The 23690-nt window shown below is 44.8% G+C and overlaps 1 protein-coding gene across 1 annotated transcript in view; it reads right to left on the minus strand.

Annotated features, from left to right (window-relative positions):
- Window positions 1-23690, minus strand: part of TM9SF2 (transmembrane 9 superfamily member 2) — a 59923-nt gene that overhangs the window by 31764 nt on the left and 4469 nt on the right. Inside the window, exons 2-4 of the mRNA XM_058670511.1 lie at window positions 12330-12397; window positions 9975-10068; window positions 4828-4955 (exon numbers count right to left, since the gene is read on the minus strand). Coding sequence (XP_058526494.1) covers window positions 4828-4955; window positions 9975-10068; window positions 12330-12397 — 290 coding nt within the window. The remainder of the gene's footprint in view (window positions 1-4827; window positions 4956-9974; window positions 10069-12329; window positions 12398-23690) is intronic.

The raw sequence follows: 23690 nt of genomic DNA on the forward strand, positions 1-23690 counted from the left end.
AAAAAACAAAATTTCCCATTTATAACCGATCTCTATAAGGAAAATCATGAGTTGGTGCATAGTTACAGTGTTGTGAGGGAAAAGCTATAAGACGTTCATATAATAGAACATCAAAGGACTAAGAAAAAAACCCAGGCAGACCCATATCTACAGGTCTATCTGACCCGGAACAACAGTCACATAATTTTCTTAAACCAAACAAGCAAACGTAATAACACATACAAAAATATTTATAAAAAATTTCACACCTCAAAAATTTGAAAACAACACATGAGAAATAGCAGGAACAACTTTGAGAAAAAAGGACTAAAAATCTCGATGTGGTAAAAGACTTTTTTTTTTTTTGAGATAAACATGTGGAGAGGATACACACAGCTCCTATCTACTGATCTACTTTGAATATCTGCAATGGCTAGAACTGGGTCAAGTAAAATTTGGGAGGATGCCTCAATTCTTTGGGCCTCTGCACCCACATGGGAGACCTGGGAAAATTCCTGACTCCAGCCATCACAACCATTTGGGAAGTGAACCAGCTGGAAGATCTTTCTGTCCCTTATCTCCATAAAATCTACCTTTCAAATAAAAATAAATAAATCATTTTTTTTTCTCGGTCGCAGGATTTATTACAACAAAGTATTCCCAAGTACAAACGGGGATGGGAAGGCAAGAGTTCATGGGGCTCATAGGAGCTGGGGCCTGGCAGCCCAATCCACAGAGACTGGAGCCTTGCAGGGATGGACCTGCCACCGCTCCTCTGCTGGATTTTCCAGCAAGTAATAGGAGGGAACAGTCCCTGTACCTGGCAGCAGCTGAGCCAAGTGGGGAACATGGGGGAGCTTAGAGAAGACTGGGCAGCAGCCCCTCCTGACCCCGAAGCGGCCGTGGGGAGGAGGCAACGGCTGAGATGGCGCCCAGGCCCTCGGCAGTGAGAGCTGAGCCTGCCGGGTTCCCTATACCCAGCACAAAGTCATGTCTGGGGGGAAAGAAGGGGAGGGGAGGAGAGGAGTGGAGGCTAAGGGAGCTCTCTCCAGGTTCCAGGACCCAATCAGTAACCCAGACAGCATGGGGTGGGGGCAGGGTGAGGAGGGCAGAGCCAATGCATTCCTCCACACCCAGGGTCACCTGGGAAACCCAACACAGACATGTAGGAGGCGGGTCCACAGACATCATAATCATAATAATTAACCCATAGTAATACACTTAAAAACCTCTAAGAAATTGCAGATACAACAATGTTAGCTTATCTCCTGGGGGCTAGGGACACGGAGGGGCAGAACAGCACTCTGGGTGGACAGGGACATGAGGCAAGGGGTCCAAAGAAAACAACAGAGAGGACACAGCCAGGGCAGTGGCGGTGGGTACCTTTCAAATAAAAATAAATAAATCTGGTTCAGGCCTTGGGTTTGGGGGCAAGAGCCACTCCTCACAGTGTGGCGGCTGTGGGGGATGCCCCTGCCGGGTCGGACCCAATGTTGGGGACTCGCGCCAAAGACACTGCCACAAGGCAGTGAACGAGTCCTCGGCCTCCCCCAGGACCCAAGAGAGCTCTTTCCTCAGAGTAAGTGCGCCATGAGGGAACTTGGGAACTGGGTTAAAATTCCTAGCTCCACCCAGCTGCTAATATCTTGGGGCTGGGTGAGTTTGGGAGGGGTTCGGGCCTTGGGTTTGGGGGCAAGTGCCACTCCTCACAGTGTGGCGGCCGTGGGGGGTGCCCCCGCCGGGTTGGACCCAATGCTGGGGGCTCACGCCAAAGACACTGTCGCAAGGCAGTGCCAAGCTTTGCCTGCTGGCCGCCCGGTGGCCTGCTCTCGGGTTTTTTAAGATATGTTCGCTGCCTGGGGACACCCATGACTAAGTCCAATTTTAGTGTAGGTGAGTAGTGAATCTTGGGTGATTCCCAGTGACAGGGTCACAGAAGGTTTAGGCATGCGTGGGGACTGAGACCTGGTGGTTTGGAGGGAAGTACCCAGGAGACAATTACGGTTAGTCAGATACACCAACCCAATTCGGAATACAGAAATGGCCTGTTTGCCTAGAACATCACTGATCGTCACACAGCAGCCCACACCAATACTATGGATGGGGGCCTCTTTGGCAGTGATGGGTACCATTACCCAACTGTTTGGTGGAGTGGTGGAGTGGTCACATTTGGCAAGGTCAAGACTGTATCCAGCACGCGAGAGAACTTGGTCTGGGGGTAGACTCTATGGGGTTGTGTGGGCCCAATCCTGTGGAAATATAAGTTCCCCTAGTTGGACACCCTAACAGGGTTGAGGTTCCCACCAAGAGACACGTGTGCTGGAATGGGGGCTGCGTTCTATCTAGGAAACCGTTGCAGTCACCCGAGGCACTAGTGTGGGCTGGGATTGGATGCACCAGGCCAGGCCAGACCTCAACACCATCTGGTGTCATGGAGAATCAGGGTAGATGTGGGACTGATTAGGCTGGGTCTCAACCCCCTTCTGAGCCATGTGTGAGCTGTATGTGGGTATGGACGAGCCATGGCTGGGCTGAAACATCCAACAACAAGAACCAGAATGGGGTGAAAGCCAGCCAGGAAAAGCCACTGTTCCTGCTAGGACAGGAGGTGAACTGAGTAGGGTTGGCTCAAGGACTCCCTGGTATGCGCAAAATCTGGCATTGGGAGGGGTTCTGATGGAGGAGTCTGGGCAACTCCTCTGGCAGGACACAGTCCCTGCAGGTAAGCACAAGAAGCATGATAGGAAACAGCCCAGAATAGGCCATGGAAAGTTTCCCACTGGCACACATTCGGCATGGGTCAGGGGCAGACCAGGCTGAATCAGTCCATGTCATCCACTGGCAAATCCGAACACCAGAACAGAGTGTGGGTTGAGCCGGGTTTGGTTGCGACAAACCAGTACACATTATGGAATGCCAGGGTGAGGTTGCCTGTACTGGATTTGACTGCAGCACACGTGAGATCCAGGAAGGGAGGGACAGAGCTGGCAGGGGGATTAAGGGGCTGGTCCCCTCGCCGGACAGCTACTCCCACTGGAGAGCGTGGGCTGGGATGGGGACAGACCAGACTAAGCAAGGCTGCAACACCTGTGCACCGCATGTGGACTAGATCAGGGAAAAAGCCAGGCTGGGCTGATTATTCCTGTGGGTGCAAGCATAAATTAGAGTGGGTGAGGGATGTTTGGGCTTGCCCGCAGCATCAGCTGACAGAAGCTGGCACTGGGGACTAATTCTGTCAAGTCAAATCACAGAACCACCTAAAGAGTGTATAAACCGGGACTGAGAGAGACCTGGGAGGGAAAAAGTGGGTTCCCCCTTCCCGGGTCACTAGTCCGGGGGCTGAGGTGGCTAGACAGAGAGGCACTCAACAACATCCGTGAGGGCTGGATGGTTGAGTTGGTTAGATGGAACTAAGCTTTAATACCCACTGACGAGTACAAGAGCCAAATGGGATGGGGGACAGACTGGTCTACTGCTACACATACTGGCAAACCAGGGTAGGGGGTGGGCCTGATGGGGGTTATTGTGGGTCGCCCCCACTAGGCTGCAGCTCCCACTGGTTGATGTAAGGGCCGAGTATGTGCTGGGCCGAACCAGACTGGACTGCAACACCCATTGGTTCCAGTGCAACTCGGGACCGAAAACAGAACCAACCCAGCAATTGCAACCACCACCTAATGGGGTGACGGACTGTGCCGGGCCCTGTGCTTGCTAGAACGTACAAGAATCTGGTCTGGGAATACCTCAAGGTTTCTTTGGAGATCTCCCCAATCGAACTGCTGGACTCAGAACTCTAACCAAGAAAAGACAGAAGACAGAACAGGTCAATCATTCATCTCAGCTATATGTTGGCAGCGAAATATGGGGCAAACGGTGACTTTATGATGGATCATATCAATCAGTGGACGACCTCATCGAACGAAAATGGCAGCGATTCATAACTGGAGAACTATTAAAACCACTCGAGCAAATATCTCAGAGCATGCCCCACATCCGGGACTTGGGGTGGGCAGGAAACCGGGTGGGGCTTTACCTCAGATACATGATGGAAACAATATGGACATAATAGTATTACCCACTTCCCTATACTCCCTGAACCTTTTTTTTTTTTAACCGCAATTAACTATGTGAAGATGATCAACAACAATACAATAAAATAAAAAAAAAAAAGAAAAAAAAGAACCAGCAGATGGAAAATCTATCTTCCTGCACACTGCCTTTCAAATAACTAAACATACCTTTAAAAAATATATAGCGTGACGGGCCCGGCGGCGTGGCCTAGCGGCTGAAAGTCCTCGTCTTGAACGCACCGGGATCTCATATGGGCGCCGGTTCTAATCCCAGCAGCTCCACTTCCCATCCAGCTCCCTGCTTGTGGCCTGGGAAACCAGTCGAGGATGGCCCAAGGCTTTGAGACCCTGCACCTGCGTGGGAGACCTGGGAGAGGTTCCAGATTCCCAGCTTTGGATCGGCGCAGCACCGGCCCGTTGTGGCTCACTTGGGGAGTGAATCATCAGACGGAAGATTTTCCTCTCTGTCTCTCCTCTCTGTATATCTGACTTTGTAATAAAAATAAATAAATCTTTAAAATATAAAAAAACAAAATCTTAAAAAAGTTACAGCAATCTAAGCATAGTTAAAACACAGCATTTTACACAATCCTGTTAACTTTAATCTCCCAAGCTAATGAAAGCCACTACTTCATGCCACTACCACTAGTAACAAAAAACAAAATCAACTGATTTGCTATATTTTACAGAGGCAATGAGGTTAATTATATCATCACTCAGACAGCAGTTTCATCTTGAAAAGGCGTTAAGTCAAACATCCAAAAGCTCCATGTCTTACCAGTGATGCTGGTAATTCAGTAACATGCTTTTTTTCAAGAAATCTAATTTTTGTTTATCTTCAGCTTTCTCTGTGTGGTATGTTTTCGTACAAACAAGTTTACAGGTCTCCTCCTTATTAAATGTAAACTGTATTAAAAAAAGGTAGAAAGCAAATTAAAAAATATTCAGGACCTTCACAACAGTAAGAGTCAAAGTACACATTAATCTCAGTAAATAATTTAAACACATTCTTGTCAGTAACAAAATACTTAAATTCCTCATAGCTCAATCAGATTTAAACTTTCTCTAAATACTTAAGCCATTAATTTTTCTTTTGCAAATAGTTCTTCAGTAATTTTACTCTATCCACTTCTTTCAAGCAAATGAGTCCTGGAAGAAAAACAAAGAAAACACAGACAGAACACTAGTCTTTGCACAGTAACATCTCAGAAATTCTGGAACTGATGGCTTTCCAATAAGATGGTCTTTATATTCCAACAGTCAATAGATGGTGTGAAGTGCCTTCCAGAAGGGACATTCAGCACTGCTTAAGATGAACAGGATGAGCTAAGAAATTCTAAACTTCACAGCAGGTTGCATCCCCTTACCAGAGCTCCGGCTCAAGTCCTGGCTACTCTGCTTCCAACCCTGCTCCCTCTTAATGTGCCTGGGAAGGCAGTGCTTGAATGCTTGTGTCCCAGGCACCCACCTAGGAGAGGTGGACAGAATTCCAGCTCCTCATTTGGCAATGACCCAGGCCCCAGGACCAAATCCTGCCTGCATTTGAGGAGTGAATCCTTCTCTCTCTTTGCCTTCCAAATAGATCTTAAAAAGAAAAACAAAATAAACAACAACAACAAAAACCCACAACAACTCAGGATACAAAGGACCCTTTCCACATTTACACTCACTATGGTATCCTACCCAGGCATCCAAAGAAAAACAGACTTAATTTCCTGGATCTTATTTTCAAACACAATTGAAACAAAAATTGGTATCGTTTTGAAACTACGTCCAAAAGCTACAGATTCATCTAGAATATATAAATAACAACAGAGGTAAGAATCTAGCATCACAGGGCCAGCCACCCTTATGATGCCAGCATCCCGTATGGACACCAGTTCATGTCCCAGCAGCTCCACTTCCCATCCAGCTCCCTGCTTGTGGCCTGGGAAACCAGTCGAGGACGGCCCAAAGCTTTGGGACCCTGCACCCGTGTGGGAGACCCGGAAGAGGTTCCTGGTTCCCGGCATCGGATTGGCGCGCACCGGCCCGTTGCGGCTCACTTGGGGAGTGAAACATCGGATGGAAGATCTTCCTCTCTGTCTCTCCTCCTCTCTGTATATCCGGCTTTCCAGTAATAATAAATCTTTAAAAAAAAAAATAAATAAATGGTTCCTGATAATGTAAAACTATCATTACAGTGTATTGTGAGTGTCACTGTTTTTAAAAAGGTTTGTTTATTTTCATTGGAAAGGCAGAGTTATAAGAGAGGAGAGACAGAAATCAGGGTCTTCATTCTTTGGTTCACTCCCCAATTGCCTCAACAGCAAGAGCTGAGTCGATCCAAAGCCAGGAAGAAGGAGCTTCTTCCAGGTCTCCCACATGGGTGCAGGGCCCCAAGGCCTTGGGCTATCTGCTGCTTTCCCAGGCCACAAGCAGGGAGCTGGATGGGGAGTGGAGCAGCTGGGACATGAACTGGTGTCCATACGGGATGCTGGCATCATAAGGGTGGCTGGCCCCAAGCAGGGAGCTGGAAGGGAAGTGGAGCTGCCGGGATTACAACCGGCGCCCATATGGGATCCTGGTGCGTTTAAGGCAAGGACTTTAGCCGCTAGGCCAAGCCACCGGGCCCAGGAACCATTTATATTTAAAAATTTCTTGTTTGTACTACTTCATCATTCTGATTGTAAATTTAAAATTATTCTGAAAGATATATATATATATCTCCTAGTTTAGAAAAGGCTGTCACTTATCAGTTATATAGATCCATAATTGTGTATTTTGAACAAATTAAAGCCTTACTATAGGCAACAAAAAGTTCTGTATGATTCACTTAGAGTATATGTTTCTTCTGTTTCCCCTTTTCAGAGGCAGAGATAGTGTTCCTCTATCCACTGCCCCACTCACAATACACCATAAATGTCCTCTAGACGCCTGAAGCAAGGAGCCAGGATGTAATACAAATTTTACACTTGAGTGACAGTTACCCAGTTACCCAAGTCATCAGGACTGCCGCTCAAGGTCTGCATTAGCAGGTACTCTGGAAGAGGAAAGCAGGCATCTTAACTGGTATCCTAACCACTAAGGCCAAATGCTTGCTCCAGTCCACTCTTTTGTAAATTATTAACACTCCTAAAGCAGTTGCTATGCATAGGCTCAGAAATGAATGTATAAATGTGGCCCCCAATGCCAATACCTGCCACCCAATTTGGGCTGCACTGCTCTTTCTGTTCATATAATAATATTTGTATCATTATTTGACATGTTTAGCCTTACATAAGCATTACAGGTTCATATTTTAAAGGTAGAGAAGGGAAAAACAAATGCATTAGCCTAAGGAACCCAGGGCACAAGCTGTTCTCTTCAATTGCTCTCAGGCTTTTTAAATTAAATTTTTAAAATGTCACCTTTTTAGTCTATTTAAAATTGCAAATTCCAAGGCATGTTGGCAGCAGTTGAGACCTTGGCATCTGAAATCAGAATGCAATTTGAGTCCCGGCTCTTCCATCCCCCACCAAGCTTCCTATCAATGAGCACCCTGGGAGGCAGTGGATTCTTGTCACCTAGGTGGGTACCTGAATTGAGCTCTGTGGCCCTGTTCTCAGCTTGGCCGATCCCTGACTGTTATCAGTACTTGGGTAATAAGAATTTTCTTTCTCAAAAGACAGAACATCCAAAACAAACAAACAAATAAATAAAGCAAGCAAGCTAATTCCCTCATCCCATGCCCTATTCGTTTTCAAAAGCTCTTCTATCAGAACTAACCAACCGCTTTATTACTGTATTTGTTCCTTTCTGCCGTCAGAAGAGAAGACCCACAAGGGCAGATGTTGGTCTTGAGCACTACTGTATCCCATGTGCATCACAGGATCCAGTACATGGAAGGTATTCAACAAGTGTGTTAATAGCGTAAACAAACGCCTCAGAGTAGTCAGACTTGAAATGCGGTGAAGTGTGGTAGGAGCCAGAAAGGTAATGCTGTTCTCCCATGTGATGGCAGTGACCCAGATACCTGAGCCACCACTGCCAGGAGTCTGCACTGGCAGGAAGGTCCCACTGGGGAAGGCAAGCATCTGAACCTCCAACCCAAATCCTCACCGTCAATCTGAACCTTGTGCTGGCCTCCCCTGTGTTCACTGCTGTGTGTTAGGGACCTTTGGCGCAGTGCTAAAGGACTCCCACTGTTTTTCACATTCAGTGAGGGCACTAACAATGCCCTTCCCTCCATCTTCTCAAGCCCAAGGCACACAGAAATATAAAGACAGGGCTGAGACACCACTGGAATACTGCAGCTGCTTATAACCATTAAACAAATAAGCCTGGAAACGACCCTCTGCTATAAAAAGAACACAGTGACTTTCACAGGATCACCTGTGCATAGCCTGCTAATGCAGTCGGCCCTTGCCAAGCTCCGTCCTCTCAGTGACTTCATCCCACTGGACTGCCACAGCCACCGTCTCTGATAACTGGTTAAAACTGCTGGGCCTGGCACGTAGCGTGGTGGTGAAGTTCCTTGCCTTGAACGTGCCAAGATCCCATGTGGTCACTGGTTCTAGTCCTGGCGGCCCTGCTTCCCATCCAGCTCCCTGCCTATGGCCTGGAAAGACAGTCAAGGACGGCCCAAAGCCTTGGAATTCTGCACCCGCGTGGGAGACCCGGAGGAGCTCCTGGCTCCTGGCTTCAGATCAGTGCACGACCGGCCACTGTGCTCACTTGGGGAGTGAACCATCAGACGGAAGATCTTCCTCGCTGTCTCTCCTCCTCTCTGTATATCCGTCTTTCCAATAAAAACAAATAAACATTTTTTTAAAAACTGCTGATATTTTAAGGGTAGAAAATGAATTTTGTACAATAATAAGCCTTTTCCCCCCGGTCCAGGTGTGGGGAAGACAGCACCAGTGGGACCAACCCAGGCATGAGTGTCTTCCAGGCACATGCTCCTGCAGTAAATGCCAAAGGAGACGGGGTGGGGGAAGAACCTGAATGAGAAAGTAGGGAAGGTGCTGAAGGTGAAGTCTAAGCCACAAGCAGAAAGGACTAGAAGTCAGGAAAGACAACCAATGGCCAGGGAGTAAAACCTGGAGTCAAATTACAGCTAGTAAGCTGAATTTTCTGAAAAGATGCTCAAGGGACAGAGTTAAGGGAAAAATATAAAGTGCAGAAAAAAGTGCTCACACATAAACAAGCCAAGTCCAAAGAAACTGAAGGAAAGAGATTCACCTTTTCATTTTCTACTCTTCCACACCACTTCATCTAGATATGATGATACACTGTTGTATAAATCCCAGCATTCTTTCTTTCTTTTCTTTCCACTAGGCTATCGGGCCAGGCCCCCAGCACTTTTTCTTAAAAAAAGATTGCTTTTGGTGCAGCAGGAGAACAGATACAAAATGAACTAGAGTCTATCCTAGGTGCAATGAAAACAGGCTTTATGGGTAATAGATTTAGAAGTGATTCTAGGAGGTAATGAAGTATAAATATCAAAGAGAATACTTTTGATACTCTAAAAATACAGCAGAGATGTTCCAAATACTTCTATTGGTCAAACTAGAAGGGCTGGCTTCCTGAAACCTGCTGGGGAACACCGGTAGCGTCACACCTGCCAAAAGAGACATCAACAGATCCTGTTGCAGAGGAGGACATACACACAGCCCCTGAGATCACTTCTCATGCCAAGCACCCGTTGGGTGGCCAGACGTACAGCCCTCAGATGATCATTTCATTGTGTAAAATGAGTTGCATTAATGTTCATTACAATAGTGTTATCAATGATATATTGTGAGCACAAGAATCTTTCTAAACTGTCATTAAAAAAATATTCCTGAGTACAAAAGGACAATGAGTTCCTCTTTTGCCCAAAGGGTTAAATTTGTATCAGCTTTCACTCAGAAAACAAGAGTACCGTAACTAGCTAACTTCTGTTAAAAAAAAAAAAATACAGACCTTGTATGGTGAAGGTTCAATTCTTTCCCCGAACAACACTTGACCAAGATTTTCAGATGGGCGTTTTCCTTCAGATGCTTGGCAAAAGTCAAACCTGGGATAAGAGTATTTCAATTGTTACATAAACTCAAAAGGGAACAAGGCAAAGGCAAACACCCTAACAACCCCAGAGCAGGTTTTCCTGACAGCTCTGGCAGATGAAGACATTCCCTATCAAGTTCCAATTACAACACCTCCCCCAAACAAAGTACCCCCTGAAAACTGTACTCTAGAATACCAGGAGTCCAATACCTTTTTATTATGTACAAGACTTTAAAAACTGACATTTTTATAATTGGCTTTATTCATTCCAATCATAAAATTATCTATATCCTTATTGTTGAGGGAATCTTCATGCTTAACTCCTGTTCTTATAACTTTCCATACTTCATCTTTCCTTAAAATTGACATTTCAGGAAGATTGGTTGTATTTATTGGGATTCTGCCTCATCCCAATATGATAGCCAGCACACCCCAGTGTGAGAAGTACACTGGCTAGCTAAACCCTCTGAGGACACAGTTCTGGAACACCTATCCAGGCACATGTAAGATTCTCTCTGCGTTCTGATTCCCTTGTATTGTTAACTAACTTTAATGCACTTTTGTTTAAACATTACAGATTAATTTAGCCTTGCCACAGAATATGAAAAGCAGTTCTGTGTTCAACTAGGAATGATATGAGGCTCGTCTGAGACCAGTACTGAAATGGCAACACAGTGGTGAGATCCTGAAGAGGAATGGCAGTCTCCTGTGGGCAAAGACCGAAGCCGGGCAGGCTCCAATAGAAGACTCTGTGTCTCCCAGACTCACTTTTCTAAGACTATCCACCAAGATTTAAGTAGAGCTTGTTTACTAACAGAATAAAAATTAGGGCCAGGAGAGGTAGCCTACTGGCTGAAGTCCTCGCCTTGCATGCACTGGGATCCCATGTGGATGCTGGTTCTAATCCTGGTTGCCCTGCTTCCCATCCAGCTCTCTGCTTGTGGCCTGGGAAAGCAGTCAAGGACAGACCAAAACCTTGGGACCATGTATCCCTGTGAGAGACCCAGAAGAGACTCTGGGCTCCTGCCTTCAGATCAGAGCAGCTTCAACCATTGCAGCCGCTTGGGGAGTAAATCAACAGACAGATTTTCCTCCTCCTCTGTATATCTGCCTTTCCAATTAAAAAATCTTAAAACAAAACAAAATAAAACAAAACAAAAAAAAGTACACTGTCTCTAAGTTATACAAATATGGTACATTCATTCAATTTAGTGCTTTCATATCTATTTAGAATTATGAATTCTTAGGGGATAGCATTATTTTTATATGTAACACTTTACAGCAAAAACATTGCTTTAAAATCTTTAAAAAGTGCAGAAATTGATTTACAATATTAACTCACTCATCAAATGACACTAGATATACATGCAGCATGTTTCATAACACTAAAAACTGGAAATAACAGAATATTATTCAGAATTAGCAAACTACACAGCACAAGAGAACTCTACAATGGAATAAAGACCAGCTGCTACAAAGAACAAAGTGATTAAATACCCAACATGGAAAGATAACCACAATACATTCCATGAGAAAAACAAGATACACATCAAATAACAACATGAGCCTACTTTTGTTCCAAGCAAAAATGCACAAATAGTTATACAAACAAGAATATTCAAAGAAAGAATGTGCAAAAGTAGACATTAAAATCATTTCTGGAGACCAATCATGTGGGACATAAAGAACTTTTCTTTAAAAGGATTGATTTAGGGCCCAGTGCGTAGGCCTAGCAGCACCGGGATCCTATATGGTCACCAGTTCTAATCCCGGTGGCCCCGCTTCCCATCCAGCTCCCTGCTTGTGGCCTGGGAAAGCAGTGGAAGACGGCCCAAGGCCTTGGGACCCTGCACCCATGTCGGAGACCTGTCTGTCGATCTGCCGTTGCAGCCACTTGGGGAGTGAATCATCGGACGGAAGATCTTCCTCTCTGTCTCTTCTCCTCTCTGTATATCTGACTTTGCAATAAAAATAAATAAATCTTTAAAAAATTTTTAAAATGCATGATTTTTCATAATTAGAACATTTTAAGAAAATATCTTTTTATTCAGATAAAAAAGTAAAGAAACTATTGCAGGTGGTGCTTCAAAGCAAAAGAAAATGAATATCACATGGAATGCTCCCCTGGCCGCAGAGCGCACCACCAAACATGTTCTCACGTCACACACTTTAACAACACACACATTCATCCACAGCCATGGAGAAAGCAAAATTCTACGTGTTCAAAGTTCAGATGAGTCACAAAATCCTTACTGAAAGAAGCTGAGAACTTACGCTGTGTATTCATAGGGGAGAACAGATTCCACTGAGTCGAGTCTGTTCACAAACAGTTCTATTTCAGCCTGAAAATGAAGAAACACATCATCAGAATAAAAGCAACCAGAGAAAAAGCCTTAAGTCATGCTCAGAACTGAAGAACTTGTGTTCGGAACGTGAGATTTTCCAACATGCAACCTATTTTAAATGTCTTATAAACTTACTCAATGATTCGTATGTATTTAAAATAAACCACAACTTTCAGCATTGTAAGTGCCCCCAATATTCAAAAAAAAGTTTTAAAGATTTAGCTATTTTTATTTGAAAGGCAGATTTATAAGACAGACGAGAGAAATGGAGATTTTTCATCCGCTGGTTCACGTCCCAAATGACCAAAATAGCTGAGCTGAGCTGATGTAAACCTGGGAGCCAGGAGCCTCTTCTGTCTCCCACATGGGCTCAGGGCTCAAGCGCCTGCTCCTTCCTCCTCTGCTGTCACAGACCATAAGCAGGGAGCTGGAGGAGAAGCGGGGCCGCCAGGACTAGAACTGACACCCATAGGGAATGCTGGCATTGCCAGTAGAGGATTAGTTTGTTGAGCCACCACACCAGCCCCTTAAAAATGTTTAACCCCCTGAATTTTCTTTTAAAAAGTTGAGATATTTTAGCTAAAAGCATTCATTACATTTAATATCAGCTTTCATTGTCTTTTCTTTTTTGAGATGCAGAAACAGAAACACCAAATGAGGTCCCTTCCACTGGTTCACTCCCCAGATGCTCACAACAGCTGGCCAGGACTCGGTCACCCAGGCCACAGCAAGCAGTTTGCAACTGGGAACTCAACCCAGTCTCCCCCATTGGGACAAGGACGAGACTCTGTGAGTCAGCGCCTGGTGCCTCCTGAAGTTGGTTTAGCAGGCAGCTGGACCTGGGAGCAGAGCAGGGACTTGAGTCCAGGCACTGAGACAAGCACTGTGGACTTCAGTCAGCATCCTAAACACTAGGGAGATGCCTAACTCTATGTGTTTTTGAAAAATTTTGTTTCCAAAGTCATTATTTCATTGTGCAGTATGAAAACATGTGTGTGTGTGTATACATATTTTTAAATTTAAATTCTCCCATAGCAAACCAAGAAAGGCTGCTACATTTAAGGAATTTCTAGGATGTTATGGTAGATACTATCCCACACACATGTACTCTCAAGCCGACAGAAGATGGACAACAAGCCCTTGGTCTAGCTTCAAAGGAGTTTTGATCCACTGAGAATCAACTACACACAGCAGCAAGAGGGAATATATCTACCAAGAGAAAGGAAAATCCAGCAATGGCAGAGAGGGTAAAAGCTGTCACTGACCTCCCAGGAAATACAGTACAATTAAAACAACTACTTCCTTTCCAGGTGTAGAAGTTCCACAGACAAAACTCATCCATCCTCTAGAGCTCACTGCTGGGCCTGGCGTGGTGGCATAGTGTAGGTCCTCGCCTTGAACATGCACTGGGATCCCATATGGGCGCTGGTCCAATTCCCGGAAGCCCCACTTCCCATCCAGCTCCCTGCTTGTGACCTGGGAAAGCAGTCGAGGATGGCCCAAAGCCTTGTGACCCTGCACCCATGTGGGAGACCTGGAAGAGGTTTCTGGCTCCTGGCTTCAGATCAGCTCAGCACCGGCTGATGCAGTCACTTGGGAATGAATCATCAGACAGAAGATCTTCCTCTCTGTCTCTCCTCTTCTTTGTATATCTGACTTTGCAAATAAATAAATCTTCAAAAAAAAAAAAAAAAAAAAAAAAAAACAGAGAGAGAGAGAGAGCTCACGCTATTCATGGTGGAACTCAAGAGCTAAACAAAGCAGCAAGTCGGTTTTGCCCTGAAGTATTTTTGGAGCTAAAGAAGCCGAGTCTAGGTTGCTACGGCTGCCTCCTGCCTGCCCGGGAGACCACCTGAAATGGCAGAAAGCCTGTCATTCTGATCTTATCAGTGCTGTTACCGTCCTCACCATTTGCTAACAGAGGAGACATCTGACGTACAATTAAAACAAACTAGGACTACAATGCCACTGGAAAAACAGCAAGCCTCAGCATGCAAGAGCACGGGCTCATGCCAGTTCATCTGCAGTCTAACCCCAGTAAGCCAGCATTTACTAACAGTGTGACTTTGGTCAACTTATTTTATGTCAGTATATTCATGGGTACTTCAGTTTTTCTACAAACGGAAATAACAGTACCTACTTTATAGAAATACAAAGATTAAATGAGTTAGCAATCACAAAGTATTACATATCTGATTTTAAAATACAAACTCGGTCTCCCTGAATAGGCTGCCACACCTGCCAGTGCACAGGAGAGCAGGTCTGAGTGGAAGCTCTGTGGTGCTTCCTAGAGGGTCTCTCCAACTACGCTGCTGTACCTGTTACCCAATCTCAGGGAGCATGTTATAGATCCGTGGTCTGACCACAGAGCACATGTTGCAAGAGGAGGCATTCTCTGGCTGACTCTAGCACAGGCAGAAGAACACACCCAGATGCACAGGAAAGGCAGGAGACCTCAGTACCTCTTTAAAGGGTGGAAAGGAAAGCAAGTACAACAACACTTCAGGTCAAGTTCTATGGCCACCACCTACATTTGTGGATGTTCCAAAGTGGACACAGATGGCCAATGGGCTTTAGAATTTAAGAACAATGGAGAACCTATATGAAGACAGATGGAATGCGTCACCTCATTTTTACTTATTTGGTGAAAAGCAGAGTTGGGGGGGGGGCAGGGAGACAGAAAGTGAGTGGGGGAGGTTTGTTGAACCTTCCACCCTCTGGTTCACTTCCCAAACGCCTGCAATGGCTGCAGCCAAGGTGATCCAGAACCAGGCGTTTCTTCTGGGTCTCCCAGGCAGGTGCAGGGTCCCAAGGTTTTGGTCCATCCTCTACTGCTTTCCCAGGCTACAAATAGGGAGCCGGATGAAAGTGGAGCAACTGGTACATGAGCTAGTGCCCATATGGGATGTGCCATCACAGGTGGAGGAGGCTTAGGGTACTATACACGATGGCCCACAACTAAAGTGTCATCTCTTATACAACAAAGCCAACAATCTTTCAGAGCAATCAAGATGGTGTGGAGGACATAGTTACAGTCCCTGAATGGAAAGTCTCCTGCCAGAGGGAAGGACCCAATACGTGATAGTCAGAATCAGGATAACTAAGCAGCAAGCTCAGGGGCACAGTTAGAAGTCACAATTCCTCCACTGTACATCAATCTCACCTGCCAACCACTTGAGTAACACCCCCAGGACATTCTCCCTGTCCCCATCAGAGTTCCTGGGACGACATCAAAAGATGACCACCTTCCTCCCCTAGCACTAACACAGTCTGACAAAGAGAAAACATTTTCCTCACTCACATTTCCCAATCGCCCAACCAACCTTTGTAACAAACATCAATAATAATAATAATAATAATAGATATTTAAAACACAGAAAAGCTAAACCATAGTGCTTATCCACTAAAATGTTCATCCCATGTTCATGAAACATAATGGGAGACACACTGAGCATTTTCACACACAAAGTGAGCATCTCTAATCCAAAATTTCAATATCTTCAACATTTTTACCTAATATGATGGATGGGTCAGAGTCAAAACATACAAAATTACTTAAAATACTACACAAATTATCTTTATATCATGTACATAAGGTATACATGAAACAAAGAATCTATAATCAGATTTGGGTTCCAACCTCAAGATGTCATTATGTTATGTTATATGCAAATATTCTAAAATCTGAAACACTTTGGGTTCCCAGCACTTCAGATAAGGGAGACCCCACTTGAAGTACTGAAAAATACATATAAGAATGTTACAATTTTGCTCAAATGTAATATCAATGACAACACTGAGTCCAACACAAAACATTTAACTGTGGCCCCCTGTGTACAATATTCCACATTGTACCCACATTGTACCATTGGTCCAAAGACATGACACTGTAACAGCAGAGCTTGCTTCAATAGCTAACAAATACAAGTAACTGCTGTGAAGACTAAATTCCCAGATGACAGCTTACTCTGCCAAAGTAATGTTCATTAATTAGAAGGGGCAGCGCTGCTATGAAAGATACACGAGAATTCAAACCATCTATCTTCTTAACAAATCTTCATGAAGACTGAGAAGCTAACTTCATTCATATCTTGAGATTTCTTCCTAGGAAGGAAGGAATACAGATACTAAGTTTCACTGCTTTGTGTTTCTGAGTTCTGAAATTCCTAAGTTAAGTCCTTCCTGCTGCAATGAGGCACATACCTTGGTTTAGTACAGAATGATGAGGAACCTGTATGAAGAGCCAGGTGCTCAGGCTTAACACTTCATGCTGACACTCACTGTGTAATCATAAACACATTTCCTCGCCTTGCATGCACCAGGATCCCAAATGGGCAACGGTTCATGTCCTGGGGGCCCCACTTCCCATTAGCTCCCTGCTTGTGGTTGGGAAAGCACCTGAGGACAGCCAAGGCCTTGGGACCCTGCACCAGTGTGGGAGACCTGGAGGAAGCTCCTGACTCCTGGCTTCGGATCGGCTGAGCTCTGGCCATTGCAGCCACTTGGGGAGTGAATCTATGGATGGAAGATCTTCCTTTCTGTCTCTACTCCTCTCTGTATATCTTCCTTTCCAATAAATATAAATTAAAAAGTCTTAAACAAACAAACAAACAAAAAAAAAAAACAGAGAGAGAGCAAGGGAGAACACAGAAAAGGTAGGGGCTCAACAGGGCTTGGGTCGCCTTGTCCCAGGTCTTTGGGCCCACCTATGCAGTAGTTGCTGGGTCTGTAAGCTCCAGGAGTGGGGGGCCAGGCAGGGGCTCTGGTCAAGTGGCCCAGGGTGCCAATGGCAGTGAGGGGGCTCACTGTGGAGATGTGATTTGTGGGCTTGCAGGAGTCTGGCAATGGCACAGGTAGGGTCATTCAGGGGCCTGGGGTCTGACATTCAGGATTGGTGATCTGACTGTGGAGTTCATGTGTCAGAGTTAGGTCTCCTCAGTGGAAAAGAGCAGTGGACATCTGGCCCAGAAGATATGGCAGCCCACTGGGACCTGCAGAGGACATCTGGTACCATAGCAGAGGAAGGAGGACAGATCAAACTGGACAACTACCGCAAATGACGACAGTAAATATCTGGGCGAATGGAGACTGTACGTTCAACTATGTCAACCCATGGACACTGGAAGGGGTTCTACACCACTGGATCATTGAGGCCAACAGCATCTCAAAACTACTGAAACTACTTGGGCAGAACTCTCAGAGCATGTGCCATACTGGGGACCCTAGGCTGATACCGGGTGGCCATTCCCTATCACTAGATACTGGAGCGATGAGGAGGCTGGGTATGGCTTCTCCCCTTATGTTCTGCTGTATCTCTTCCAGATACAGGAGGAAGAAATACAAAATTTGGAAACAGTGATCACATCCATTTTCCCCTAACCCTGGTCCTTCCCACTCTGATCAACTATGTAAACACCATCTAAATAAAAATTTACAAAGTTAAAAAAAAAAAGGAAGAAGAGAGAGCACAGAAATAAAGATGATGATTTCAGTTTGGAGGGTCTGTCGCTCAGCAGCTCTCACGTGCTCCTGGCAGGTAGTAGCTTAGAATGTGAGACTGAGGGCCTGGTGTAGTAGCCTAGTGGGTAAAGTCCTTGCCCTGCACCTGCCGGGATCCCATATAGGCGATGGTTCTAATCCCAGCAGCCCCACTTCCCGTCAAACTCCCTGTCTGTGGCCTGGGAAAGCAGTGGAAGACGGCCCAAGGCCTTAGGACCCTGCATTCACGTGGGAGATCTGGAAGCAGCTTTTGACGCCTAGCTTTGGATTGGCTTAGCTCCGGCTGTTACAGCCACTTGGGGATAATGGATGAAGATCTTCTTTATCTCTCCTCCTCTCCGTACATATGACTTTCCAATGAAAATAAATGAAATCTTAAAAAAAAAAGATTAAAAAAAAGAATGTGAGACTGAGCAAAGTCCACACATGTGCAGAAGTTGGCACACGGCAATATGAATGCTGCTCTGTGCTCCCTGAAATCCCAGGGCCAGTCCTGAGCCTGCACAGACGGCAGCACACGGGTGACCTTCGCGCTTTCTGTAAGAGGCCCTCCCTTGGTGGGAAGCCCAGTGGGGTAGCACAGCACACTAACACAGTAGCAGGAAGTCTTCTGAGTTACCGTGTCTGTTCATTCATGACTCACCGTGGCTGTTAGTCCAGGGAAGGAAAGACAACAAGCAAGCTCAGAACCACCTGAGCAGCTGGAGATCACTCAGGCTACTCAGACAAGGAAACCAGAACACATCTGTTCCCCACTGTAGCCAGTGGCCTACACAGGCGTCTGTCCCTCACAACTATGTGAACACCATCCAAAAATATATATAAATTGAATTCTAAAAACTGGACTATAGATATAAAACAGTGTACCTTCATTTTTCCTGTTTTTATTCCTCACTTAAATTTCTTTTTTGTGTCTCCTGATAACCTTCCAAGCTTACTTTTACAAGAAAGTGAACTGATCTTTGATTCACAATTAATTTGAATCAATTTCTGTTGTTCAGTGACTTAATCAAGCACACTAAATATTCCACTCATCTAGGTTATTTTTGTGTCACTTTCACTCAATCTTTCTTAAGTTGTGAGAGCCTGAAAATTTAAGAATTAGAATTTCATCTAAAACGTTAAGGTTATCTGAAGTAACTTAAAGGTAAAAACATTCTCAGTAGGAATCAGATCCATTTACAATTTATTTATAAGGATGCAACATTTGCAATGAGTTTAAATATTAACCATTCTAGCAAGACAAGAAATTTCAAAGTCTGAGGGAATATCAAGTTTGTGGAAGAGCAGAATAAAAAGATAATGTGAATTTTCTGTCAGCTCCTCCTAATATGGCAGTGAAACAAACACTAAAAACCAGGGGGGAAGGCGGCGCTGTGGCACAGTGCGTAAAGCCACTAGCTGCGATACCAGCATCCCATGTGGGTAGCTGCTGTGTCCTGGCTGCTCCATTGCCAATGCAGTTCCCTGTTAATGGCCTTGGCAAAGCAGCAGAAGCTGGCCTACCTGCTTGATTCCTACATCCACGTAGGGAACCCAGAGGCTCCTCACTCCCAGCTTCCACTTAATCACGGTGCTGATCACTGAACCCATCTGGTGAGTGAACTAGCAGATGGAAGATTTCTCCCTCCCACTCAGTAACTCTTTCAAATTAAAATAATAATAATAATAAACAAGACAAAACCGAAAACTAGAAGGGAAATGAGACTGCCAGAGATGATGTGGATTAATAAAAGGCTTGAAGCTCAACCAAGTCAAAGTACAGACATCACAACATTCATCTTTAAAAAATATAAAGGAGGGCCCGGCGGCGTGGCCTAGCGGCTAAGGTCCTCGCCTTTAACGCACCGGGATCCCATATGGGCACCGGTTCTAATCCCGGCAGCTCCGCTTCCCATCCAGCTCCCTGCTTGTGGCCTGGGAAAGCAGTCGAGGACGGCCCAAGGCTTTCGGACCCTGCACCCGCGTGGGAGACCCGAAGAGGTTCCTGGTTCCCGGCTTCGGATTGGCGCGCACCGGCCCAGTGCGGCTCACTTGGGGAGTGAATCATTGGACGGAAGATCTTCCTCTCTGTCTCTCCTCCTCTCTGTATATCTGGCTTTCCAATAATAATAATAAAAAAAAAATCTTTAAAAAAATATAAAGGCTCAGAGAAATAAAACATGGAAAAACGTGAACAAGACACTGTGGTAAAGCTGACCATCAGGCACCATTCTTTCCACATTTTCTTTATTTTGAAAATTCTTCTATATAACTTAGAAAAAGACTAAATTTTAGGGTGAAAAGATGTTTTAGAAGAATGAATTCAAAATCAACTGATTAAAGAGGAGAAAGTGGAAACTGCAACAGGTGAAAATCAATGCAATTCATAACAAATTCTGAATGATGAGAAACTTGAGTCAACACACACACACTCAATACTCATAATGCCCTACAGTAGGCGTTATGAGTGATATTGTAACACAAAATCATGAAAGCTTGTCTTCAGAGAAGTTAACAGTGCTGATGGAGACAAGGCATACAATTCATGAAAGGAAAAAGTGACCAAGTTATTTGTACGTTCAGGGGGTAGAGAGTGGGTTACTGTGTCATTGGGATTTAGTGTATTAGTTTTGTTTCAATCTCTTTATGTTTGAAACAGAGCGGGAGTGACAGATTTTCCACCTACTGGTTCACTCTCTAAGTGCCCAAAACAGCCAAGTCTGGGCAAGGCAGAAGCCAGGAGCCAGAAACTCCCTCCTAGTCTCCCACATGAATGGCAGGGAGCTGGATCTGAAGCCAAGGCCGGATTCAATCCTAGGCACTCCAATATGGGGTCCCACTGCACAGTAATGCTAACCTGATTTAGTTTTCTTACCATGAAAGCAACTTGTGCTAGAACATGGTGATATCTGATTTATCTCAAGGGCGTTTTCCTCTCTACAGGTCTTTATTCCCCAACCAAATCCCTTTGGAAATTTGCCCTAAGCAGAGACAGCCAACTATAAATTATCACTGACAGCATTAGGAAGAGCCTTAAAAGTTGGTTACTTCACATTCCTGTTTTATTTAAAGATTCATTTTATTTTTATTTAAAAAGCAGAGTTACAGAGGAGACAGACAGCAAGAGAGAGAAAGTGATGGCTCTCCCATCTGCTGGTTCACATCTCAAATGGCCAACAGCCAGAGCCAAGCTAACCCAAAGCCAGGAGCTTTTTCTGAGTCTTTTCACAGGTGCGAGAGCCGAAGGCCTTGGGCCATCCTCTGTTGCTTTCCCAAGCCATAACCAGGGAGGTGGATCAGTAGTGGAGCAGCTGGGACTGGGACTGGTGCCTATATGGAATGCTGTCATCTCTTGTGGAGGCTTAGCCTATTACTCCTTGGTGCAAGCCACCTGCACATTCCTGCTTTTAAACTGCTCCCACCTGGGCTATTAAAAACAGAATATTTCAAGAACATTAAACATTTTAAGGAAGTTGCAGAATCCTGAATCATGTAGTCAAAGTAAGACTATCATTCTGTACTAAAGGTGTTATGTGGTTTTATGTGATTTCAGGTTCTAGGATCTCCCTCCCAAATCCTTCTCTGAACTGCATGTAATTTCTAGTCTGAATCGGCCCTTTCCTCATCTGATCCCAGTTGTGGTCACATCTATGGTCTAATGACTCAGAGGTACGTGAGCTGCACCCTCTGCCTGACCGTGCTGACCTCCATCACATCCACCCCCTCCACGTCCACCAATGGATTTCAAGGGAGAAAGATCTCAGGGAAGAATTGTGGCTGTGTACAGGAATCGAAGCAATGACACGAAGCACAGCCTTTGAAATGGGAAGCTTTACAAACTCCAAACACTTTTTCTTTCAGATGTCCGCAGTGGGAAAAATCTGAAAGAACATAAACTCGGACACAACCAAAAAAAAAAACCCAACTGGAATGCCGGAACTCAAATGGACGTGCAGGAGCTGAGTTACCTGAGCAGGAATACCCAGAAGCTGGTCTCCTAAATATCCAGGAGCTTTCCAAGGTGATAAGGAGCAGCTGGGGAGGCAGGCAGGCTGCAGGTGTCCACATCATAGTCTCCCTATGTGCTCTAGGTGTGCTGAACACAGCTCCCATATCTTACTGAGACTTGGATCCCTGTCTAGGAAGCACAGCATGTACGAACGTTAAGGTCCTACATATCCGCACACACAAACTGTTCGCTTCAGGATTATTTTAGCAAGGGCAATAAATAGACTTGAAAGGTGAGAATGAGAGAAGCAAAGAAACCAGCGTCACAAATTCCCTCCAAAGCCTCTCTCATCGATGCTTAAATTTTCTTTAAATATCAGCTTTTATGTGAAAGCAGATTTTACAGAGGAGAGACAGATATTCCATAGATTGATTCACTCCCTAAATGACTACAATGGTCACAGCTGGACTGCTCCAAACTTGGGAGCCAGGAGCGTCCTCCAGGCGTCCTGTGTGGGTGCAGGTACCTAGGGACTTGGCCATCTTCTGTTGCTCTCCCAGGTTATGAGCGGGAAGCTGAAACAGCAACAAAGCAGCCAGGATAGGAACCAGCAGCATCCCTATGGGATGCCAGTGCTACAGGAGGAGGATTAGCTAATGACAACAGAGAATGCCTTTGCTGAGTACCTATACAGTACCCGCAATGGTCTCCGTCACAGAAGCCTGCAGGGCAGCCCTGGGAAGCAAGGGGCTGGACAGCAGCAGGACGGCCACCGGAGCAGAGCTCATCCCTGCCTAGGCTGTGAGGTGTGACCGCACGGCCACCTCACCTTCAGCAGGGGCCTCCCTCTGACCACAGGCAAAGGTAGGAGCTTAGTCCAATGGACCTTACTTGCTTTCTAGATGATGGCCCTCAGTTTGTCACAATGAACAATCACAGTTTTAAAATAATTTCATTCAAAAGCTGAGCATGAAAGGCAGACTTTTTCAGTTTCATGCACTTTTTCGCAGGAAAGAACAATTGTTAGAATGTGTATTTATCAAGGTAAAAGTGTTTTTGCAACGCCTGAGTTTATATTTGAAATAGTATCTGTAACACCTACATACTGATTAGTTTCCAGAAGGTCAAGAATCAATGATGCTACTCCAGAGAAACTTTAAGTACGCATACAAACAAACTGTATCTTTTCCACCAAAATCTTCACATTACTCTTATGGTCAAATTAAAACAGGTATACTATATGCATTTATTTTACATCTATTCAGAGCAAGATTCGGGACTATTTTCTTAAATTTCACCTATTTCATATTTAAAGGTACCTGCTTCCAAAGTAACAGAATTTGCAAAATTCTAAAAATTAACTACCTAGACAAGGTTAATGCTACAACGACTCTGAGCTTCATTTTTACCAAAAAGTTATTAAACTAACATTTGGTAGCTGCTTCTTGCATAGGAAGGAAAATCCTAAATCTTTCCCGTAAAAACATGATTTGCACATCACACAGTAAAACAGCAGAATGTTATTACTGCTTATAGTTTTTAGGTCTGAATTCAGATTGACAAGCCAATACTGACTTGACAGTTACAAGCAGGGAAGATGAACTGCTAACTAATTTTCATCTATTAGTCATCTGAATGCCACTCAACACCGCATGACTTCAAGCCAAGCTGCACGCAGTGGCTAACCGGAATAGTCAAAACTTCTACAGACTAAATTAGCACCACGCATTTTACCCTATGGAGATCTACTCACTTCTTTTTTTTTTTTTTAAGATTTATTTTTATTACAAAGTCAGATATACTGAGAGGAGAGATAGAGAGGAAGTGAAGCTGCTGGGATTAGAACCAGCAGCCATATGG

The sequence above is a fragment of the Ochotona princeps genome, chromosome 12 (genome assembly GCF_030435755.1).
Source record: "Ochotona princeps isolate mOchPri1 chromosome 12, mOchPri1.hap1, whole genome shotgun sequence".
NCBI lineage: Eukaryota > Metazoa > Chordata > Mammalia > Lagomorpha > Ochotonidae > Ochotona > Ochotona princeps.